Below are 25,295 nucleotides of genomic sequence, written 5' to 3' on the forward strand. Positions count from 1 at the left end.
GATTGTGTAACCCTGCGTTATTTGTGTACATCATAGTGGAGTTGATAATACCACTAAAGCACTATAGTAAAATTGTGCGCTGCCCCATTATGGAGCGGTCTCCCTCCATTTGTACGTACGTTAGTCACACATGACATCTCAGACACCACAGACCCGACTTTGACGAGATTTGGGTGAATGAAGCGTCTTGCCATGTAGATCCAAAATGTAAAAAATGACACAAATTGGCCTGAGGGGCACTAAAGTAATCAACTTCAAACTTCAAACAAGCATTACTCCTGTCCCATTCGAGCTACAGCCATTACATTTTGTACATACAGTACCAGTCAAAAGTTTGGACACACCTACTCACTCAAGAGATTTTCTTTAATTTGACTATTTTCAACACTGTAGAATAATAGTGAAGAAAACAAACATATGGAATCATGTACTAATCAAGCAAGTGTTAAACAAATCTATATATATTTGAGATTCTTCAAAATAGCCACCCTTTGCCTTGATGACAAGTTTGCCCACTCTTGGCATTCTCTCAACCAGCTTCATAAGGTAGTCACCTGGAATGCATTTCAATTAACAGGTGTGCTTTGTTAAAAGCTCATTTGTGGAATTTCTTTCCTTCTTAATGCGTTTCAGCCAATCAGTTGTGTTGTGACAAGGTTGGGTCGTATACAGAAGATAGACCTATTTGGTAAAAGACCAAGTCCATATTATGACAAAAAAAACACCTCAAATAAGTAAAGAGAAACGACACTCCATCATTACTTTAAGACATGAAGGTCAGTCAATGCAGAACATTTCAAGAACTTAGAAATGCAGTCGCAAAAACCATCAAGCGCTATGAGGAGGACCGCCACAGGAAAGGAAGACCCAGTGTTACCTCTGCTGCAGAGGATACATGTAAATTCATCAGAGATAACTGCACCTCAGATTACAGCCCAAATAAACGCTTCACAGAGTTCAAGAAACAGACACATCTCAACATCAACTGTTCAGAAGAAACTGCGTGAATCAGGCCTTCATGGTCGAATTGCTGCAAAGAAACCACTACTAAAGGACACCAATAATAAGAAGAGACTTGCTTGGGCCAAGAAACACGAAAAATGGACATTAGACCAGTGTAAATCTGTATTTTGGTCTGACGAGTCCAAATTTGAGACGTCTGGTCCCAACCGTTGTGTCTTTGTGGGACGTAGAGTAGGTGAATAGATGATGGTGTGATGGTGCTTTGCTGGTGACACTGTCAGTGATTTATTTAGAATTCTGCAGCGATACGCCATCCCATCTGGTTTGCGCTTAGTGGGACTATCATTTGTTTTTCAACAGGACAACAACCCAGAACACACCTCCAGGCTGTTGAAGGGATATTTGATGAAGGAGAGTGATGGAGTGCTGCATCAGATGACCTGGCCTCCACAATCACCCGACCTCAACCCAAATGAGATGGTTTGGGATGAGTTGGACCGCAGAGTGATGGAAAAGCAGACAACAAGTGCTCAGCGTATGTGGGCTTCTTCAAGATGGTTGGAAAAGCATTCTTCGTGAAGCTGGTCGAGAGAATGCCAAGAGTGTGCAAAGCTGTCATCAAGGCAAAGGGTGGCTACTTTGAAGAGTCTCAAATATAAAATATATTTTGATTTGTTTAACACTTTTTTTGGTTACTACATGATTCCATATGTGTTGTTTCATTGTTTTGATGTCTTCACTATTATTCTACAATGCAGAAAATAGTCTAAATAAAGACAAACCCTTGAATGAGTAGGTGTGTCCACACTTTTGACTGGTACTATTACATGCAGCCGCTCATGAGCAACGTGATTCCCGTAAGAACCTATAAGCTCTGCACATCAAATTTTCAACAAAATAAACTTTTTTTCTGCCAACAAAGTTTGAACAAGAATAGCTTATTTTCAATTAATTAAATATGCATTCTCAAACTTTTGTATAATATCAGCCAGTAGTTTTGAATGTGGTGCTCATGAACCAAAGTTGGTACCTGTTTTATGTGTACTACTTCATCCAATTTTGTACTATGTGATCCATTTCAGGTGATATGTTTTGCAACTTGTATTTTGCAATTTGTATGTTATCATACACATTTTGAAATTAATGTGATATGTAACAAATCCAATTTGTGCAATATGTTACGAATTTGGTAATATGTGCAATATGTTACGCACAAGTTCCGGGTTGGAGCGAGCGGTCGCATCGCACTTCGCTACGCAGGTTGTATAACTTTTTCATTACATTTCATTATAGTACAACGGTTGATTTGTCTAATCTTAGCAATTTCTTCTTAGCTAGCTACATAGCCGTCCTTGTATCAGAGATAATTGCATAATTATCGTATTTCGTCGCCCTAACGTAGCCTTCACTGCTATTCGCCCAGCAGCTAGCAAACGCTAGCATACGCCCACAGATTAGCGTCACTGTAGTGCTATTCACTCAACTGAACGACTTGATTAGTTTAGTGTTAGCTAGCTACATAGCTGTCTTTGTTTCAAGATAATTGTGTAGTTTAGAGTGTGTAGTCTTGGAGTGATTATCTTCATTTACCGAGGTTCGCTAGCCAGCTATTTGTCGTCCTTAACGTAGGAGACTCTGCTAGCTAGCCAACAGCTAACGGCTAACAGCTAGCCAACGTCACCACACACACGTCTACTGAATCGAATTCAACAACCCTGTCGCAGTCACAGGTAGTATCACATTTTCATTTCATTTCATTACAGTACAACGGTTTGATTTGTTTGATCGTAGCTAGCTACATAGCTAGCTACATAGCCGTCTTTGTTTCAAAGATAATTGTGTAGTCTAGAGCGATTTTCTAGGTTAGCTAGCCAGCTATTGTCATTCTTTTAACGCAACGTAACGTAAACAACACTGCTAGCTAGCCAGCTAGCCCCGAATAGTAGCACTGTAGAAACTATTACACTCAACGGAACGACTTGATTAGTGTAGTGTCAACAACGCAGCTACTGCCAGCTAGCCTACTTCAGCAGTACTGTATCATTTTAATAATTTTAGTCAATAAGATTCTTGCTACGTAAGCTTAACTTTCTGAACATTCGAGACGTGTAGTCCACTTGTCATTCCAATCTCCTTTGCATTAGCGTAGCCTCTTCTGTAGCCTGTCAACTATGTGTCTGTCTATCCCTGTTCTCTCCTCTCTGCACAGACCATACAAACGCTCCACACCGCGTGGCCGCAGCCACCCTAATCTGGTGGTCCTAGCGCGTACGACCCACGTGGAGTTCCAGGTCTCCGGTAGCCTCTGGAACTGCCGATCTGCGGCCAACAAGGCAGAGTTCATCTCAGCCTATGCCTCCCTCCAGTCCCTCGACTTCTTGGCACTGACGGAAACATGGATCACCACAAATAACACTGCTACTCCTACTGCTCTCTCCTCGTCCGCCCAAGTGTTCTCGCACACCCCGAGAGCTTCTGGTCAGCGGGGTGGTGGCACCGGGATCCTCATCTCTCCCAAGTGGACTTTCTCTCTTTCTCCCTTACCCATCTGTCTATCGCCTCCTTTGAATTCCATGCTGTCACAGTTACCAGCCCTTTCAAGCTTAACATCCTTATCATTTATCGCCCTCCATGTTCCCTTGGAGAGTTCATCAATGAGCTTGATGCCTTGATAAGCTCCTTTCCTGAGGACGGCTCACCTCTCACAGTTCTGGGCGACTTTAACCTCCCCACGTCTACCTTTGACTCATTCCTCTCTGCCTCCTTCTTTCCACTCCTCTCCTCTTTTGACCTCACCCTCTCACCTTCCCCCCTACTCACAAGGCAGGCAACACGCTTGACCTCATCTTTACTAGATGCTGTTCTTCCACTAACCTCATTGCAACTCCCCTCCAAGTCTCCGACCACTACCTTGTATCCTTTTCCCTCTCGCTCTCATCCAACACTTCCCACACTGCCCCTACTCGGATGGTATCGCGCCGTCCCAACCTTCGCTCTCTCTCCCCGCTACTCTCTCCTCTTCCATCCTATCATCTCTTCCCTCTGCTCAAACCTTCTCCAACCTATCTCCTGATTCTGCCTCCTCAACCCTCCTCTCCTCCCTTTCTGCATCCTTTGACTCCCTATGTCCCCTATCCTCCAGGCCGGCTCGGTCCTCCCCTCCCGCTCCGTGGCTCGACGACTCATTGCGAGCTCACAGAACAGGGCTCCGGGCAGCCGAGCGGAAATGGAGGAAAACTCGCCTCCCCTGCGGACCTGGCATCCTTTCACTCCCTCCTCTCTACATTTTCCTCCTCTGTCTCTGCTGCTAAAGCCACTTTCTACCATTCTAAATTCCAAGCATCTGCCTCTAACCCTAGGAAGCTCTTTGCCACCTTCTCCTCCCTCCTGAATCCTCCTCCCCCCTCCCTCTCTGCAAATGACTTCGTCAACCATTTTGAAAAGAAGGTCGACGACATCCGATCCTCGTTTGCTAAGTCAAACGACACCGCTGGTTCTGCTCACACTGCCCTACCCTATGCTCTGACCTCTTTCTCCCTCTCTCTCCAGATGAAATCTCGCGTCTTGTGACGGCCGGCCGCCCAACAACCTGCCCGCTTGACCCTATCCCCTCCTCTCTTCTCCAGACCATTTCCGGAGACCTTCTCCCTTACCTCACCTCGCTCATCAACTCATCCCTGACCGCTGGCTACGTCCCCTCCGTCTTCAAGAGAGCGAGAGTTGCACCCCTTCTGAAAAAACCTACACTCGATCCCTCCGATGTCAACAACTACAGACCAGTATCCCTTCTCTCTTTTCTCTCCAAAACTCTTGAGCGTGCCGTCCTTGGCCAGCTCTACCGCTATCTCTCTCAGAATGACCTTCTTGATCCAAATCAGTCAGGTTTCAAGACTAGTCATTCAACTGAGACTGCTCTTCTCTGTATCACGGAGGCGCTCCGCACTGCTAAAGCTAACTCTCTCTCCTCTGCTCTCATCCTTCTAGACCTATCGGCTGCCTTCGATACTGTGAACCATCAGATCCTCCTGTCCACCCTCTCCGAGTTGGGCATCTCCGGCGCGGCCCACGCTTGGATTGCGTCCTACCTGACAGGTCGCTCCTACCAGGTGGCGTGGCGAGAATCTGTCTCCTCACCACGCGCTCTCACCACTGGTGTCCCCCAGGGCTCTGTTCTAGGCCCTCTCTTATTCTCGCTATACACCAAGTCACTTGGCTCTGTCATAACCTCACATGGTCTCTCCTATCATTGCTATGCAGACAACACACAATTAATCTTCTCCTTTCCCCTTCTGATGACCAGGTGGCGAATCGCATCTCTGCATGTCTGGCAGACATATCAGTGTGGATGACGGATCACCACCTCAAGCTGAACCTCAGCAAGACGGAGCTCCTCTTCCTCCCGGGGAAGGACTGCCCGTTCCATGATCTCGCCATCACGGTTGACAACTCCATTGTGTCCTCCTCCCAGAGCGCTAAGAACCTTGGCGTGATCCTGGACAACACCCTGTCGTTCTCAACTAACATCAAGGCGGTGTCCCGTTCCTGTAGGTTCATGCTCTACAACATCCGCAGAGTACGACCCTGCCTCACACAGGAAGCGGCGCAGGTCCTAATCCAGGCACTTGTCATCTCCCGTCTTGATTACTGCAACTCGCTGTTGGCTGGGCTCCCTGCCTGTGCCATTAAACCCCTACAACTCATCCAGAACGCCGCAGCCCGTCTGGTGTTCAACCTTCCCAAGTTCGCTCACGTCACCCCGCTCCTCCGCTCTCTCCACTGGCTTCCAGTTGAAGCTCGCATCCGCTACAAGACCATGGTGCTTGCCTACGGAGCTGTGAGGGGAACGGCACCTCAGTACCTCCAGGCTCTGATCAGGCCCTACACCCAAACAAGGGCACTGCGTTCATCCACCTCTGGCCTGCTCGCCTCCCTACCACTGAGGAAGTACAGTTCCCGCTCAGCCCAGTCAAAACTGTTCGCTGCTCTGGCCCCCAATGGTGGAACAAACTCCCTCACGACGCCAGGACAGCGGAGTCAATCACCACCTTCCGGAGACACCTGAAACCCCACCTCTTCAAGGAATACCTAGGATAGGGTAAGTAATCCTTCTCACCCCCTAAAAGATTTAGATGCACTATTGTAAAGTGGCTGTTCCACTGGATGTCATAAGGTGTATGCACCAATTTGTAAGTCGCTCTGGATAAGAGCGTCTGCTAAATGACTTAAATGTAAATGTAAATGTAAATGAATTTGGATCCCAGAGTGCATCTTTGATTTCAAATCACACTTCTTTTCATTGTTGACTCAGAAACCTTGGTTAATGGTTAAAAAGATTGACCGATGTAATGGCTAGCGTGAGGCAAATTAACATAAATGGGCAGGCATTAGATATTCTCAAGTTAAGCTACATGACAAAAAGTATATGGACACCTGCTCGTCGAACATCTCATTCCAAAATCATGGGCATTAATATGTAGTTGGTCTCCCTGCTTGCTGCTACAACAGCCTCCACTCTTCTTTCATGGCTTTCCACTAGATGTTGGAACATTGCTGTGGGGACTTCCATTCAGCCACAAGAGCATTGGTGAAGTTGGGCACTGATGATGGGCGATTAGATAAAGACAGCCCCAGACCCGTATCCCTTCTCCACCAAACTTTACAGTTGGCACTATGCATTGGGGCAGGTAGTGGGTTCCTAGCATCCACCAAACCCAGATTCGTCCGTCGTACTGCCAGATGGTGAAGCGTAATTCATCACTCCAGAGAACGCGTTTCCACTGAGTCCAATGGCGGATTTTACCGACACTTGGCATTTCACATGTTTATCTTAGGCTTGTGTGAGGCTTCTAGGCCATGGAAACTCAATTCATGAAGCTGCCGACAAACAGATTGTGTTGCTTCCAGAGGCAGTTTGGAACTCGGTAGTGAGTGTTGCAACCGAGGACAAGCGATTTTTACACGCTATGCACTTCAGTACTCGGCTGTCCTGTTCTGTGAGCTTGTGTGGCCTGCCACTTTGCGGCTGAGCCATTGTTGCTCCTAGTTCAGAAATGTGACAAACTGACTTGTTGGTAAGGTGACATCCTATGACGGTGCCACGTTGAAAGTCACTGAGCTCTTCAGTAAGGCCATTCTACTGCCAATGTCTGTCTATGGAGATGCCATGGCTCTGTGCTCGATTTTATACACCAATCAGCAACGGGTGTGGATGAAATAGCCAAATCCACTAATTTGAAGGGGTGTCCACATACTTTGTATATATAGTGTAGTTTTTTGTGCGAGTACTTGATAATCATTTAAGGTGAGTACTCAAACAGTGAAATCATTTCAAATGCCCTAGTAGCATCTTACTGTTTGCATACATGTAATTTATAGACAACAGTGGACTGATCTGAATATTTCACAGTCAATTCATTGACATCAACCATTATGTTACTATCAGTATAGTCTAGCGAGACTCCTTTGTATAACTGTCTCTTGTCTGTCCCCACATCATTCGTGGGGGACGACATGTTTAATGTTGCCTTGTTATTCAATAGCTGCTGCTCTATCCAGACGTGTCCTGTATTACTCACAGAATAATTCCTGTGCGATGTTTTGTAACTGTGTTTGGAGCTACTGTTTTAGTCAAATGGAACTGTTAATAGGTGAATTGTGGACACCTGCACATCGTTCGCCATTTCTGTTGCTACAAGGAAGTCCTCACGTGATTAGCGAAGAATCAGACATTGTGCACAAAGTGATACCACTTAGATAGGCATTTTTTTGAGGGGGTTTAATTTCCTATGGCCATAGGTTTCGTTCTGAGTGGTTGTATTCAAATGCAGTTGTATTCAATTGTTTACATGGTTGGGATTACTGAATTATTGAAAAGAATAACGATTTAGCAGTAATACATTTGTCTGAAAATAATGTTGCATATTCATTTCTGGATAAGCACCCAGGTATATTTGATTATATACACACACACATATATGGTTACAATTGCTCCAGTTCTGATAAAGTATTTCACTAAATAAAACATAAAGTCAATACAATTATTCCAACTTTAAATGGCAAAACAGCTCTGAGCTACATTTGCAGTATCGGTGTAAGATAAATACAATATACTGCATTACTTGGATTGGAATAGAGCCAAGTTTCCTCAACGTAAGACATTTATGATATCGACCAACTCTACAACATTTTGTCTCGTAAAGAATATTGCTCCACCTACCGTCAACATCTATAGGCCTCATCCAGCAAATGAAGTATACAGTTGAAGTCAGAAGTTTCCATAAACTTAGTTGTGTATGTAATTAATTAATTAGAGTCATTAAAATTAGAGTCATTAAAACTCGTTTTTCAACCACTCCACAAATTTCTTGTTAACAAACTATAGTTTTGGCAAGTCGGTTAGGACATCTACTTAAGTCATTTTTACAACAATTGTTTACAGACAGATTATTTCACTTATAATTCACTGTATTACAATTCCAGTGGGTCAGAAGTTTACATACACTAAGTAGACTGTGCATTTAAACAGCTTGGAAAATTCCAGATAATGATATCATGGCATTAGAAGCTTCTGCTAGGCTAATTGACATAATTTGAGTCAATTGGGGGTGTACCTGTGGATTTATTTCAAGGCCTACCATTAAACTCAGTGCCTCTTTGCTTGACATCATGGGAAAATCAACAGAAATCAGCCAAAACCTCGGGAAGAAATATTGTAGATCTCCCAAGGTTCATCCTTGGGAGCAATTTCCAAATGCCTGAAGGTACCACATTTATCTGTACAAACAATAGTACGCAAGTACACTGCTCAAAAAAATAAAGGGAACACTAAAATAACACATCCTAGATCTGAATGAATGAAATATTCGTATTAAATACTTTTTTCTTTACATAGTTGAATGTGCTGACAACAAAATCACACAAAAATTATCAATGGAAATCAAATTTATCAACCCATGGAGATCTGGATTTGGAGTCACACTCAAAATTAAAGTGGAAAACCACACTACAGGCTGATCCAACTTTGATGTAATGTCCTTAAAACAAGTCCAAATGAGGCTCAGTAGTGTGTGTGGCCTCCTCGTGCCTGTATGACCTCCCTACAACGCCTGGGCATGCTCCTGATGAGGTGGCAGATGGTCTCCTGAGGGATCTCCTCCCAGACCTGGACTAAAGCATCCGCCAACTCCTGGACAGTCTGTGGATGGAGCGAGATATGATGTCCCAGATGAGCTCAATTGGATTCAGGTCTGGGGAACGGGCCGGCCAGTCCATAGCATCAATGCCTTCCTCTTGCAGGAACTGCTGACACACTCCAGCCACATGAGGTCTAGCATTGTCTTGCATTAGGAGGAATCCAGGGCCAACCACACCAGCATATGGTCTCACAAGGGGTCTGAGGAGCTCATCTCGGTACCTAATGGCAGTCAGGCTACCTCTGGCGAGCACATGGAGGTGTGCGGCCCCCCAAAGAAATGCCACCCCACACCATGACTGACCCACCGCCAAACCGGTCATGCTGGAGGATGTTGCAGGCAGCAGAACGTTCTCCACGGCGTCTCCAGATGGTTACGTCTGTCACATGTGCTCAGTGTGAACCTGCTTTTATCTGTGAAGAGCACAGGGCGCCAGTGGCGAATTTGCCAATCTTCGTGTTCTCTGGCAAATGCCAAACGTCCTGCACGGTGTTGGGCTGTAAGCACAACCCCCACCTGTGGACGTCGGACCCTCATACCACCCTCATGGAGTCTGTTTCTGACCGTTTGAGCAGACACATGCACATTTGTGGCCTGCTGGAGGTCATTTTGCAGGGCTCTGGTAGTGCTCCTCCTTGCACAAAGGCGGAGGTAGTGGTCCTGCTGCTGGGTTGTTGCCCTCCTACGGCCTCCTCCACGTCTCCTGATATACTGGCCTGTCTCCTGGTAGCGCCTCCATGCTCTGGACACTACGCTGACAGACACAGCAAACATTCTTGCCACATCTCGCATTGATGTTCCATCCTGGATGAGCTGCACTACCTGAGCCAGTTGTGTGGGTTGTAGACTCCGTCTCATGCTACCACTAGAGTGAAAGCACCGCCAGCATTCAAAAGTGACCAAAACATCAGCCAGGAAGCATAGGAACTGAGAAGTGGTCTGTGGTCCCAACCTGCAGAACCACTCCTTTATTGGGGGTGTCTTGCTAAATGCCTATAATTTCCACCTGTTGTCTATTCCATTTGCACAACAGCATGTGAAATGTATTGTCAATCAGTGTTGCTTCCTAAGTGGACAGTTTGATTTCACAGAAGTGTGATTGACTTGGAGTTACATTGTGTTGTTTAAGTGTTTCCTTTATTTTTTTGAGCAGTGTATAAACACCATGGGACCGCAAAGCCGTCATACCGCTCAGGAAGGAGACGCGTTCTGTCTCCTAGAGATGAACCTACTTTGGTGCGGAAAAGTGAAAATCAATCACAGAACAACAGCAAAGGACCTTGTGAAGATGCTGGAGGAAACAGGTAGAAAAGTATCTATATCCACAGTAAAACAAGTCCTATATTGACAAAACCTGAAAGGCCGCTCAGCAAGTAAGAAGCCACTGCTCCAAAACCGCCATAAAAAGGCCAGACTACGGTTTGCAACTGCACATGGGGACAAAGATTGTAATTTTTGGAGAAATGTCCTCTGGTCTGATGAAACAAAAATAGAACTGTTTGGCCATAATGACCATCGTTATGTTTGGAGGAAAAAGGGGGAGGCTTGCAAGTTGTGGAACATAATCCCAACCGTGAAGCAAGGGGGTGGCAGCATCATGTTGTGGGGGTGCTTTGCTGCAGGAGGACTGGTGCACTTCACAAAATAGATGGCATCACGAGGGAGGAAAATTACGTGGATATATTGAAGCTACATCTCAAGACATCAGTCAGGAAGTTAAAGCTTGGTCGCAAATCGGTATTCCAAATGGACAATGACCCCAAGCATACTTCCAAAGTTGTGGCAAAATGGCTTAAGGACAACAAAATCAGGGTATTGGAGTGGCCTTCACAAAGCCCTGACCTCAATCCTATAGAGAATTTGTGGGCAGTACTGAAAAATCGTGTGCGAGCAAGGAGGCCTACAAACCTGACTCAGTTACACCAGCTTTGTCAGGTAGGAATGGGCCAAAATTCCCCCAACTTATTGTGGGAAGCTTGTGGAAGGCTAACCGAAACTTTTGACAATGCTACCAAATACTAATTGAGTGTATGTAAACTTCTGACCCACTGGGAATGTGATGAAAGAAATAAAAGCTGAAAAAAATCACTCTACTATTATTCTGACATTTCACATTCTTAAAATAAAGTGGTGATCCTAACTGACCTAAGACAGGGAATTTTTACTAGGATTAAATGTCAGGAATTGTGAAAAAATGTATTTGGCTAAGGTGTATGTAAACCTCCGACTTCAACTGTACATGTGCATCATCCTTTAACGGGTGATGGTTTTACAATATTTATACTGTCTGTTACCCTCCAGCTATTTAACCAATCACATCGAAACATTCAGTGAACATGAATAAACATAAGTAGTTATAATGCATGAACTGTATTGATAAAATAGGAATAAATGAATAGATAAGTACAAAAATATACATATAAGGCCACAGTATTAAACTTGAACTTTTGAAACACGGAGTAAAATTGTTGTTGGAAAATCATTCCTTTTCAATCCATGAATGACTGAGTGAGTTTTGCTACTGGGAGCTGAATCCAGGAGATGCATTCATGTGTAATCTGTCACAAAGTCTCACTTTCCAAACAAGGAGATATTGATCGGATGGGAACCTTTTCTTTCACTAATTCTGTTTGCACAGAGTTTTGGCTTCAGCTCTGAATTTTCCAGAAACTTAAAAAATACTAAACACTATGGTAGTTCATGGGACAGGGAGAACATATAGATTGGTATGACTGCTATGACTGACATCTGTGGAAATCTGGGTTCATGCAAGGTAATAGATACACAGTGAATATGACTCAAGATGGACTTTTTGTACAGCTATTTTAGTTGCTTCACATTCTCAATATTTCATAGGGTCTGCCTGTCATGTAGTTAGCCATCCATCAGAGAGTCATACTGTTCATAACATGAAAGTGTCAATGTACTACTACTTCTCCATTACTAAGGTATGTTCTGATTTCTAACACTGCTGGCCATGTTCTCCAGGGTATAACCTCAACATAAGGAGAGGACAACCTCACACAGGCATGTGACAGCCACAATGTGGCCTCATCCATCAATGGCTGACGTTAGATATTGTTTTGTTTTTTTTTCTGAAGGGGAACAGAAGCCTAGAACAAAGGGGAGGTTTTATGGCAATCAACCAAAGGTGCTGCATGATACATGACCGGAATATGCAAATACATCGTGTAGCCTGACCATAGCAGATTTTCAAATCTCACTTCCAAACCCTGAAGGAACTGGGCAAAGCACTACTATCAAATAAACACTAGGGGCACATTTCATGTAACAATAATCTAATTGACAGACCTTTATGTGAGGCCATATGAACATGCGGTTATAGAATGACACGTTTACGACCTGTACTGTATAGTGGAGATGTTCCATAATTATTTAGGACTTTCTACACAACGAAAATGCCTCCCTATATTAATTCACTCCATCCCAAATCAAAGAAAAACAAGAAGCCTTGTCATTCAGTTGCGATAACATTCATCCTTAGCCTTCATGCTTGTCTATGGTACATACTGTAGCATCAATTTCTACACTCATCCACAGTGGTTTTACATCCATGGTAATCCTTTAGAGAACAATAGTAGTTTTTACATAAACTGTGAAATACCAGGAGAGAACAGAGTACTGTGACAGCAAGTAGCCAAAATATAACAAGAGCAATTGGTTTCTTCCAAGGGAGTATTGTGGTCAGTTCAATTCAGAGTAAACTGATAAATACTACATTAAGAAATAGTGATAATGTTTTTTTATACATGGGGGAGGAATAGCATAAGATATTTTAATAGTGAGGAGCCAAGATATTTACTGAGGGAGGGAGGGAGGTAAACTGCTTCTGAACTTCCCTCTGCGCTGATGCTCATTAAAATTGCAGATCACATCCCTCATCAGCGCCATGCCAGTTCAAAACACCAGCCTGCTCTTCCTTTCCATTGGACTGTCAGTCTTAACAGATCAGCAGGAGACAGGGACGGTAAGAGAGAGACAAGGCCCACCATTTTCCCGCTACAAACACAGCCATCTCACAGCAATTGTATTCCCCAGAGTGATAATCCTTCTGGCAGAGAATAAATAAATGCTGAGGGACATTCTTCCACAGATAAAGATAATAAGGCAACAACAATGACAACATTGTCTCCAAACGACCTCTGAGATTAATGTGGTCATGCCTCCCAACAGATATATAATATTCACAAATGCACATTTCTAGCAGGATAAATGGTTAATATGAAGGCTGAGGAGTAAATATGAATGGCAGTGCATCACAGGGGACAGTCCCCTCCCGTCCAAAGCTCGCACCCTCAAACATAAAAAATCTGCACCAGCTTTTTAATAATGTTCTCTGGTGATGCTCTATTTCTTCAAATGTTCCCACAAAATGACATACTGCACGAATCTCATACAAGAGCAATTTTAGACAAACCTTCAACATAACAAGATGATAGAAATCATATCATTAAATTGATGTGTGCTCTCATCCAAGTAGGTAGATTTAGTTTTCACAGATATTGAAGCCCTGAAATGGGTAACTAACGCTGCTGTCTCATTTGGTATTCTGAATAGACCTCAACAAGAAAAACGAGGCTGCTACAGACTCACCCCTTTTTCTCTCATTAGACTTGACCCTGGAAAAGGTGCCTCACACAAACAACAAACTTAATTTCACACTAACTGTATGCCTCTCACTGAAGAGTGTGCATACTGAATTAAGAGCGTGACATCCCTGATACAAATATCACTTCTCTTGACGATCAATAGACTGAGCCTGCTCTTTGCTTGCTTTTATTACCCACTGAATGAATCCCTGGGTCTCCTAGATAAATACATACCCCCAAAATCATTATATTCCTCTTGTTGCCAAGGGGCATGCAATGATCAGGAGTAATAATGTTTTCTCAGAATAACAACCTTTTCTGTGATGATGTGAATAAAGCACAGACTGCAGTACACACTGTCAAACTGTAGTAGTGTAGATCCCAATGCCTTAAGGACCTTGCAAAAGGTTACACCTAACACCTGCAATAGTGGTCACTATGGAGTTCTTGAGTTGGCATCATGGACAGATTTGGTGGACAATATACCATTTGGCTGAAAGTGTTTAGCTTTACTTCAGCTGGAACCATTTTCATTATTTTCATGGCAAAGTGATGGAAATTAGTCTGATTTATAGGTACCTATTGAGCAAAGCTCAATACTATGTACAGTACAGCATAGAACTGGTCATAAACAAAAAACGAGTTACTTGTCTAAGACATTTTGATTAAATGGTAAGAACACACAGACAGTGGCATATGCAGGTAGGTGATGTATAACCCCTTGTTGTTGCATTCCCCAGACCGGGTGGTCTTACCGTTCTCTCCATCTGACTTCCTCTCCTGCTCAGTGTCGGTGAGCGACAGGACAGAGTTGGCTCTGCTGGACAGACAGGAGCTGTGCTCTGATTTGATCTCCTGCATCCACAGTCTGAGGGCGTGGTCGGGCGAGGGCCCACCCTCCGTCTCTGTTTCCACATCAGAGCCCATGCCCAGCGGGTAGCCGTGCTGGGGGGCAGAGCGCAGTTCCGCCTGGTAACTGGGTCGTGCTAGCTGGTCCAGGTCTAGGACAGATGAAGAAAAAAAAAATCAAGTCACATACTGTAATAGCTATATTTACTTATTTATTTTCACATCACTGTGAGTGTTTTATGGTGTTACATAAGATCATGTATCAAAACAAACTATTATACACTACAGTATTATACACTACACTAAACTCATAACATTTTAAATAAGCAGGCACAGCAAGAGCCAAGAGAAAACTACTTTGTAAGCTACAGTACCTTGTATAACTGGTGGAATGATACAAATAGTAGAATAGATAATACTTTGGAATGTAGTACTTTTTGTCTTTATTTCAACCATTCGGCTATTCATTAAAATTCACAAAAGACCTCTAAATGGCTCAACTTCAAACATCAATCTTTGAACAACCATCTGAAGAACATTCCAACTAAATAAGAAACAAAGACTGTTTCAATTCTAATAAAACCATCAGATAATTCATAGTGACATATGGTTTCAGGGAGGACATGCTGTGAAGTAAAGTGAGTTTTTCTCGTGCTAAGATCTCCCAAATAAGGCAGCGGAAAGATATATTTTTGGTGCTCACTTACATATCACATGGGGAAGTGCTCACAACACAAAAATCGTTTCTAAGAGTCCGATTTTTTTTCAAAGAATACACTCTATAGGTATTACAGTATTCCCCATGTTGTCATACTCTATCAATTCAAAGGCAGCTGGTAGCATTGAAAGCAAATCTGCAAAGGCTGTTCTGGAGTGCAACATGTCATATTGTTGTCAGTGCACATCAGTGCATCATTTTCGAAACAATGTTCGGTCCTTATTTTCCTGAGAAATGTAACGATTACATAAAGATCTTGGGGAAAAGAGCTATTTTAGAATAGAGATCTTTTACTACTGCACGTTGCTACCTACAGTACCAGTCAAAAGTTTGGACAAGGGTTTTTCTTTATTTTTTACTATTCTCCACATTGCAGAATAATAGTGAATATATCAAAACTATGAAATAACACAAATGGAATCATGTAGTAACCATAAAAATACATTTTAAATGTGAGATTCTTCAAAGTAGTCACCCTTTGCCTCGATGACAGCTTTGTACACTCTTAGAATTCTCTCACCAAGCTTCAATTGGAATGCTTTTCCAACAGTCTTGAAGGAGTTCCCACATATGCTGAGCCCTTGTTGGCTACTTTTCCTTCACTCTGAGGTCCATCTCATCCCAAACCATCTCAATTGGGTTGAGGTTGGGTGATTGTGGAGGCCAGTTCATCTGATGCAGCACTCCATCACTCTCGTTCTTGGTGAAAAAGCCCTTACACAGCCTGAAGGTGTGTTGGGTCATTGTCCTGTTGAAAAACAAATGATAGTCCCACTAAGCGCAAGCCAGATGGGATGGCGTATTGCTACAGAATGCTGTGGTAGCAATGGTGGTTAAGTATGCCTTGAATTCTAAATAAATCACTGACAGTGTCACCAGCAAAGCACCCCCACACCATCACACCTCCTCCTCCATGCTTCATGGTTGGATGTACACATGCGAAGGTTATCCATTCAGTCTCACAAAGACAAGGGGGTTAGAACCACAAATCTCAAATTTGGACTCACCAGACCAAAGGACAGATTTCCACTGGTCTAATGTCCATTGCTCATGTTTCTTGCCCCAAACGAGTCTCTCCTTCTCATTGTTGTCCTTTAGTACTTTCTTTGCAGCATTTCAACCATGAATGCCTGATTCACACAGTCTCCTCTGAACAGTTGATGTTGAGATGTGTCTGTTACTTGAACTCTGTGAAGCATTTATTTGGGCTGCAATTTCTGAGGCTGGTAACTCTAATGAACTTATCCTCTTCAGCAGAGGTAACTCTGGGTCTTCCTTTCCTGTGGCGGTCCTCATGAGAGCCAGTTTTATCATAGTGCTTGATGGTTTTTGCGACTGCACTTGAAGAATGATGGACTGTCATTTATCTTTGTTTGTTTGAGCTGTTCTTGCTATAATATGGCATTTTACCAAATAGTGCTATCTTCTGTATACCACCCTACAAGTGATTAGCTCAAACGCATTAAGAAAGAAATTCCACAAATTAACTTTTAACAAGGCACAACTGTTAATTGAAACGCATTGCAGGTGACTACCTCATGAATTTGGTTGAGAGAATGCCAAGAGTGTGCAAAGCTGTCTACTTTGAAGAATCTGTTTAACACTTGTTTTGTTACTACATGATTCAATATATGTTATTTCATAGTTTTGATGTCTTCACTATTATTCTACAATCTAGAATAATAGTAAAAAAAAATTAAAATAAACCCTTGAATGAGTAGGTGTGTCCAAACTTATGAATGGTACTGTACATTTATCAGTATACTGGGTTGTACTGTATATTGACCTACACTGTGTCTTCATATCCCTTACTTCAGGATAATCTGGTATAGCCTGGGTGAGTCTGTTTTCCTTCTTTCTTGCCAACTCCTTATGGAATTGTCATGCCAAACGTATCAATAACAATTATGTTTGGCTTGACAATGACAATGGAGTAGGCAAAACTCAATCAGATCTGGGACCAGGCTAAATCCGGAACATTCTGTCTTCCATTTTCTGTAGCAATATTTACATTAGTTCAGTGAACTTTGCTGGCATATCCTCTCCTGAACTTTGCTGGCACTATTTCTTATTTCCTAAACTTATTGATCTCTTGCTTAAACGTCAACTTTTTTTTCCCGAAAATGCAACGTTAACAAGTGCACACTCTCAGTGTTTTTCATCACGCACCAGGAAATCTAGTATCACACAACTACATATTTGCCTGCTATATACTGTACCTTAGAATAACTATTAAGTTAACTGACTAAAACGTGCTAAATACTCTGCACTTGTGAATTTGGCTTGCTAACTTATACACTTTTTAAACCAATACCTTTTCCCGTCAACTTCAGCATCCAGCCAACTTCTTGACAATTATTTTTTATACATTAAAGGTATTGCTGGTGACAAAGTCGATACTTTTATTTCCGCCAACCGACCCTAGTAATGATTGCGGTAAAGTTCTGCCTTAGTATGAAATGTAGCCATAATGCTGAGGCGGCAATAGCACGCATTACACTCTTAATTAAGCTCTTGATGGTTGCTAAGCAGTGCCCGTTACCACTATCCTCCTGGCAGTTCTGAACTTTGCGAGGCATGTCACTTCACCGATCTCTTTGCATAGCCCACCACATTCTTAACTGCGACTGGATGGACCCATAGAGAATTACTGTGGGAATAAACATCACTGAATAGCGAACATTTCTACTAAAGTAGGCTAACGAAACTGAAGGGATCAAATTGTTATAATACAATTGAAGCAATAGCCTACCTGCGTGTGGTCAACTTTCAACTATTTCCGCATCGTTTCGTGGGGACTCGTCTTGATAAATCAATCAAAGACAGATTTTTTTTCTTAATAAATCTCCGTTTGGGTATTGGTTAGGCTACAATTAGGCTGTGGAAATGTTAGCTAAATTGAGGTGAGTGCTGCTCATGATAATCTTGTCTAGTTTGCTCATTTATTAGGACAATCAGAACATTTTGCCAGCATGTTAGTGTATGTAGAGTGCATTTGCATTTAGTTAAATTACAGACTTATTCTAAAATAGATTAAACAGATTTTTTTCCTCATCAATCTACACATAATACCCCATAATGACAAAACAAAACCATACTTTTTGACATTTTTGCACATTTTTAATACATCCCTCCCGAATTACTCCAGACATGATGCTTGACATTCAGGCTAAAGAGTTCAATCTTTGTTTCATCAGACCAGAGAATCTTGTTTCTCATGGTCTGAGAGTCTTTAGGTGCCTTTTGGAAAACTCAAAGAGGGCTGTCATATGCCATTTACTGAGGAGTGGTTTCTGTCTGGCCACTCTACCATAAAGGCCTGATTGGTGGAGTGCTGCAGAGACGGTTATTCTTCTGGAAGCCTCTCCAATCTCCACAAAGGAACTCTGGAGCTCTGTCAGAGTGACCATCAGGTTCTTGGTCACCTCCCTGACCAAGGCCCTTCTCCCCCGATTGCTCAGTTTGGCAGGGAGGCCAGCTCTTGGAAAAGTCTTGGTGGTTCCAAACTTCTTCCATTTAAGAATGATAGAGGCCACTGTGTCCGTGGGAGCTTTGCCTCGACACATCTTTGCCTCGACACAGTCCTGCCTCAGGGTCATACGGACAATTCCTTTGATTTCATGACTTGTTTTTTTTCTCTGACATGCACTGTCAATTGTGGGACCTTATATAGACAGGTGTCTGCCTTTCCAAATCATGTCCAATCAATTGAATTTACCACATCTCCATCTGTCTATTTGCGACTTCTCTGGCTGGGCAACTAAGTGGAGATTGTATAGCTCATCTATTTGTTTGCTCATCTATCACTGATTAGAAACATTTTGCATGCAATAATGTAGCCTAAATCAAGTGTAGGCCTATTATTTTGCAGTTCCACACGTTGCCATGACGCAAGTTATATTGTTATATGTCATTACATTCTTAGCCTACTATAAAACATGTGTGTTGACTGTGATCAGGGTAGTCTAAGTGTTGTGTCTGCTTAATTAACAAAATATCTAATGATTTCATGTGCATGGCGCACCCATCTAGCCTTTAGTCTGTCCAGACCAGTAACATCATTAAACTCAAAATATGCCATATTATTTTGAAAATAACTTTAGTCTTGCAATGTTTCTTAGGACCTGCCTAAAATCAAATTAAAACATATTTCTTTGTGATGGTTTATATTTAATGGATTTATTCAAATAGACGTCTAACCACATCGGCCCACATCTAACTCTGCTCCTAAAATTGCCTATAAGTGCACGGGAGATATAAAATGCTTATCCTGGCAAGAATGTGGTAAAAATGGGACTGTATGAATTGGGTTCTGTAAAGGGTATTAGTCGCTAGTTAAGTGGTTAGCTTCTTGCAAAATCAAGCTTATCTTGGTAACAGCTGAGAATTCCACCCTGGATTAAGACAATTCTGTCTAATGTTTTATTTGTGCAGAAAACTGTGAGTAACATTTTTTTTGTTTGTTATTTGTATAACTTTGTGAGCTGTCTGTCCTGCAAATTGTTTGTCAGAGACCGTATACAATTTTTGCATGCACTTGTTAGCATTTAGCTAGCATCCGCTATGGGAATTTACAGGCATTGCTAACCTTCAGATTACAGTGGAGTATTCTGCATTTGAAAATAGCACCCATTATGTTCAATGCTGGTAATACTGTGTACCCCGGGATGGCACAAGGATGTTACAAAGGTATGAAAATCTGAATACCGCCCAAGCCGACATGATGCATCCTTGAATAGGCTACTAACGTTAGACAAAATTCTAAAATAACGTTTTCTCATATATGACAAAACTCCACGTTTTTGCTTATCTATTTCACACACATCCATGTGCTTTTATGTGGAAAAAAAGATATAGGATGTTTATAGAACCTCATCAAACCTAATTCAGATAGGCTCATGGTATTGTTAGACAGCAGTAATGTACTGTAATTTGTTATCATTGCCAGGTGGCAATGCGGTGTGTTTTGAAACTTTTCGTAGAGGATCAAGTCCCCTATGTGACATTTTTTTATTTATAGAAAAAACTTCCTCCTTCTGGTCCTCGATTCAAATAACACATATGTGACAAAGTAGATCATTTGAATAATGCATGAACAATGTTGTGCAGTTAAATGTACATATACATGCAATATATGTAATACATGATTATTAGCAGTGTGTTTGTCTACAAGGCTGAAGAAAGACACAGCTCCTCATTTAATGTAGTCTTAACAAAGTAACACAATAAATGTAATTCTACATTACAAAGAAGAAGAAAAAACATCTAATCTGCGATTCGAACACTTACTGCAAACTACAAAGGTGCTAGGCTCACTACACTGAGAGCTATTTGACCAGTCACTCAAACATGTGATTTTAGTAACTTTGATTAGCAGAACGTGTTTCTTTGACATCTGTTAACAACAATTTCATGAAAAAAGTGTTTGATCACATCCAAATACGTGAATGTAACGTTCGCCGTCTTCCTCTGATGAGGAGTAAGAGAGGTCGGACCAATTTGCAGCGTGGTAAGTGTCCATTTTAATAAGTCAAACTGAACACTACAAAATACAAAATAACAAAGTGAAACAAACGAAACAGTCCCGTGTGGTACAAACACTAACACGGAAAATAATCACCCACAACTCAAAAGTGAAACCAGGCTACCTTAAATATGGTTCTCAATCAGGGACAACGATAAACAGCTGCCTCTGATTGAGAACCATACCAGGCCAAACACAGAAATCCCAAAACATAGAAAAAGGAACATAGACAACCCACCCAACTCACGCCCTGACCATACTAAAACAAAGACATAATAAAATAACTAAGGTCAGAACGTGACAGTGAACCTTTTTATTTGGCTGTTGTGGAATTTGTTACAGGAAATAATCATGCTGGTCATGTTAGCATAGGGCTATGTGTGCCATGTAATCTCAGGGGAAAAGCTAACATTGCATTTTCGGGAAAAGTTTAAGTCTAAGCAAGAGTTCATAAGTATAGACCCACTCAGTATAGAAGAAAAACGAACATATTTTTTTCTCTCCATTGGATGTTCAGAAATTGGAGAGGCATTGTGGAAGTGTGTGGATGCTGTGAGTATTCTCACAGAATGAGGCGTTGGGAGCACCATCTGTTTTCACCACCTCCCGATCAGGGATGGCTGAACAGTGATTCCTCCAGTTACCTTTCAAGACGGAAAACAATACGATATCCTTCAAATAATTCAGAACTAAGAATACTAATCTTAACTCGCAAGCGTGGAAACTAAAAACACGTTCAGATTTCTAGGTCATTGTTGGAGGGACACAATTAGGCGAGTTTTGTTTTCACTTGAAAGAGCAGCAAAAATATTTAATGAAGCACTTACCTGGGAAAATTAGATACACTTCTCCCACGTCCTTTTTGCACCTACATACCAGCTGTGAAAAGTGCCTATGTGCATCCTTTTCAACAATACATTCACTTACACCAAAGAGGATGACGCATCCTATTTTATTCCTAATCTGTTCTGCACAGTTTGGTCAAATCATAACTTCCAACAGTAGCGGATCAATCTTTATCCACATTTACACTGCTGAGAGCGAATTGACTTCACCTTAGAGATATTTATGATAAAGACTGGGTCACATAACTTTAAAATAATGAAATGTAACAGAGTACCGTCACTTTACCCTTACACACAGACATTAACTGTACATCTTATCAAAACTAGATAAAAGTGTGACATACACTCAGTGGACAGCTTTTTAGGTACACCAGCCCATTAACGAAAATAGTTTGTTCCTACAGACAGTGAGTTACTGTCACGGCTCTCGTCGTAATGAGGATCGGACCAAAGTGCAGCTTTGTACGTGTTCATGATTTTATTTGATCACTAAACACTCAAACAAAATAAACACGAGGGAAAACCGAAACAGTTCTGTAAGGTGCATAAACTATACAGAAAACAACTACCCACAAAACACAGGTGGGAAAAAGGCTGCCTAAGTATGATTCCCAATCAGAGACAACGATAGACAGCAGTCCCTGATTGAGAACCATACCCGGCCAAAACATAGAAATAAAGAAACTAGAATGACCACCCTAGTCACACCCTGGCCTAACCAAAATAGAGAATAAAAGCCTCTCTATGGCCAGGGCGTGACAGTCACTTGGTCATGACTTGCTATATAAAGCAGGCAGACAGGCATCCAGTTACCGTTCGATTGAACGTTAAAATGGGAAAAACGAGTGACCTAAGCGACTTTGAGCATGGTATGATCAGAAATGGCCGGCGTCCTGCGCTTTTCATGCACGACAGTGTGTAGGGTATACAAAGACTGGTGCAAACAAAACAAAAAACATCCACTCAGCTTCAGTCCTATGGGCGAAAACAGCTTGTTGATGAGAGGTCGAAGGAGAATGGCAAGAATCGTTCAAGCTAAAAGGCGTGCCACAAACAGGCAAATAACGGCACGGTACAACAGTGGTGTGAAGAACGGCATCTCAGAATGCACAACTCGTCGGTCCTTGTCACGGATGGGCTATTGCAGCAGACGACCAATAGGGTTCCACTCCTATCAGCTAAAAACAAGAAGAATCGGCTCCAGTGGGCACGCAATCACCAACACTGGACAATTGAGCAGTCGAAAAACATGGTCCGACGAATCCCGGATCCTGTTGTGTCATGCTGAGTCAGGATTTGGCGTAAGCAGCAGAGTCCATGGCCCCAACCTGCATGGTCTGAACGGTACAGGCTGATGGTGGTGGTATAATGGTGTGCGGAACTATCCAGGCACACTTTAGGTGTCTTGACACCAACTGAGAAACATTTCCATTTACTGAGGAAAAGGGGGTCGGACTTGGTACTAGGTGGGTGTACCTAATAAACTGAGAACTGAGAGTAAATGATTGCAGATTACAGAGGCCTGTTATACTGTATGGTTATTTTTTTCATTAAGTATTTCATTAATTTATTGATCATAAAAAAAAAAAACATTTTAGTTTCAATTGTTTTAGCAACAGTTTCAATGGGTTTGTCTGGGCTGCACAATAATCTGGCATATATCAAAATCCTGTGTGACTAGACTAATATCAGTCTGTGGCCATGGTCTGTACTCAACACTGCGGTGCGGCTTGCATATGGAGAGGGGTCGTCTTTCTTTAAACTGCTCTTGAGAATCCCTCACCAAGGTGACTTGCCTGACCTCACTCTCAAGTAATAATCTCGACACTAATTACGCCAGTCAGGAACCCATGTCCTTGACCAATTTCTTGTCAGTGAATATCTCTCTACGACCTCCTGCCCCTTAAAATCACAGCCGCGAAATGGAGGCAACAGTGAAAAATGGACACAAATGAGCATTGAAAATTAGGGATGGGAATTGCCAGGGACCTCATGTTACAATATTATCACGATACTTAGGTGCCGATACAATATTTATTGTGATTCTTACCATTCTATATGTATTGCGATTAGATGTTCAAAACATATTGCTCACTATATGTCTGCTTCAGAGAGACAAGAGAGAGCCATAATAAAACCAGGTTTTGATCAGTCATGGAAATAAAAGTGATGAAAACATGTTGACACTATTTAAAGATATTCTCTGGTACTTTTGTATACTTTTTCACCAGTAGTTCGGAAGGTAGTGTCCACAAGCCAGAAGTGGTCCCTGAAAATTGCGTACTATGTCACAAATGTGCAGATGTGAACCACGTCATTGCTCTCTCTCTCGCTCTACTGTGTGTGTGTGTGTGTGTGTGTGTGTGTGTGTGTGTGTGTGTGTGTGTGTGTGTGTGTCTTGCCAGCTGTCACTCAAATGGCGAGGGGCTGAATCTCATTGGCTGAAACTCTGCCAGGCAGCTAGCCCATGTATGGGTAAATTCAAAGGAAATGGCACCGCACAGCTTCTAGAAAACATTCGCTTTCAAACTAGGGGTTTCGTGGCTAATTGAAGTAAGACATAGGGCGGCGCACAATTGTCCGGGTTATGGGAGGGTTTGGCCGGGGGCTCCTCGGGCGCTAGCGACTCCTTGTGATGGGCCGGGGGCTCCTCGGGCGCTAGCGACTCCTTGTGGTGGGCCGGGCGCCTGCAGACTGACTTCGGTCATCAGTTGAGGTTGGTGCGGGTGGCTTCTGGGTTAAGCGGGTGGGTGTGCGGTTTGGCGGGTCATATTTCGGAGGATGCATGACTCAACCTTCACCTCTCCGAGCACGTTGGGGAGTTGCAGACATGAGACAAGATCGTAATTGGGAAGGAAAAGGGTTTAAAATACAAAAATAATAATAATATGTTTCTAAACAATTCTACATCAATGTGGATGCTACCCTCAAATTCAACTGACAATCTTCACTTTAGCCTCATACTCATTGTATAATTTCAAATCCAAAGTGCTGGAGCACAGAACCCCCCCCCAAAAAAGAAAATGTCAATCCCAATACATTGAGCTCACTGCATACAGTATGTATTTTTAGTTTTTTTTACAAATCGATACTTGGTGTCAAAGTATCAATATAATATCATCCTAAATATTGCGATATGTAACTGTATCGATTCTTTCCCCAATCACTCCTGATAATGTTGTCCTCTCCATGATAGGGGATGAAATCATGTGCATACTGTTTTGCAATCAATCTGTTCAGGTTGAAAAAGATGCTGCTCCAAGCAAATGTCATTTGTTCATTTTATGCAGTTTCCAAGGTAACCAGAACCAAATGTTTTGTTCGGTGTACCATTTGAATACCGTAATACATGGGAGCTGAAAGCCGATTTAAGCTCACATTTGCAGTTAAGACAAGTATATGTATCTTCCAGCATTCGCATACGTTTTAAGGTAAATCTAAGGAAAATAAGATACTACGGTATATAAATGATCATGTGATTAGAAATAGAGCACTGTTAATCAAATCAATGTGAGGGAGATGCTGTTCAGGTGTTATTCATATGCACATTTTGCCTTCAAATACAGTATACTATATGTGAAATAAATGTTAAGT

The 25,295-nt window shown here is 42.3% G+C and overlaps 1 protein-coding gene across 1 annotated transcript in view; it reads right to left on the reverse strand.

The window, feature by feature from the left end:
• LOC118390252 (teneurin-1-like) overlaps positions 1–25,295 on the reverse strand; it is a 189,284-nt gene that overhangs the window by 113,474 nt on the left and 50,515 nt on the right. The window contains 1 exon segment of the mRNA XM_035780623.2: positions 14,521–14,766. Coding sequence (XP_035636516.2) covers positions 14,521–14,766 — 246 coding nt within the window.

Source organism: Oncorhynchus keta, chromosome 11 (genome assembly GCF_023373465.1).
Source record: "Oncorhynchus keta strain PuntledgeMale-10-30-2019 chromosome 11, Oket_V2, whole genome shotgun sequence".
Classification (NCBI taxonomy): domain Eukaryota; kingdom Metazoa; phylum Chordata; class Actinopteri; order Salmoniformes; family Salmonidae; genus Oncorhynchus; species Oncorhynchus keta.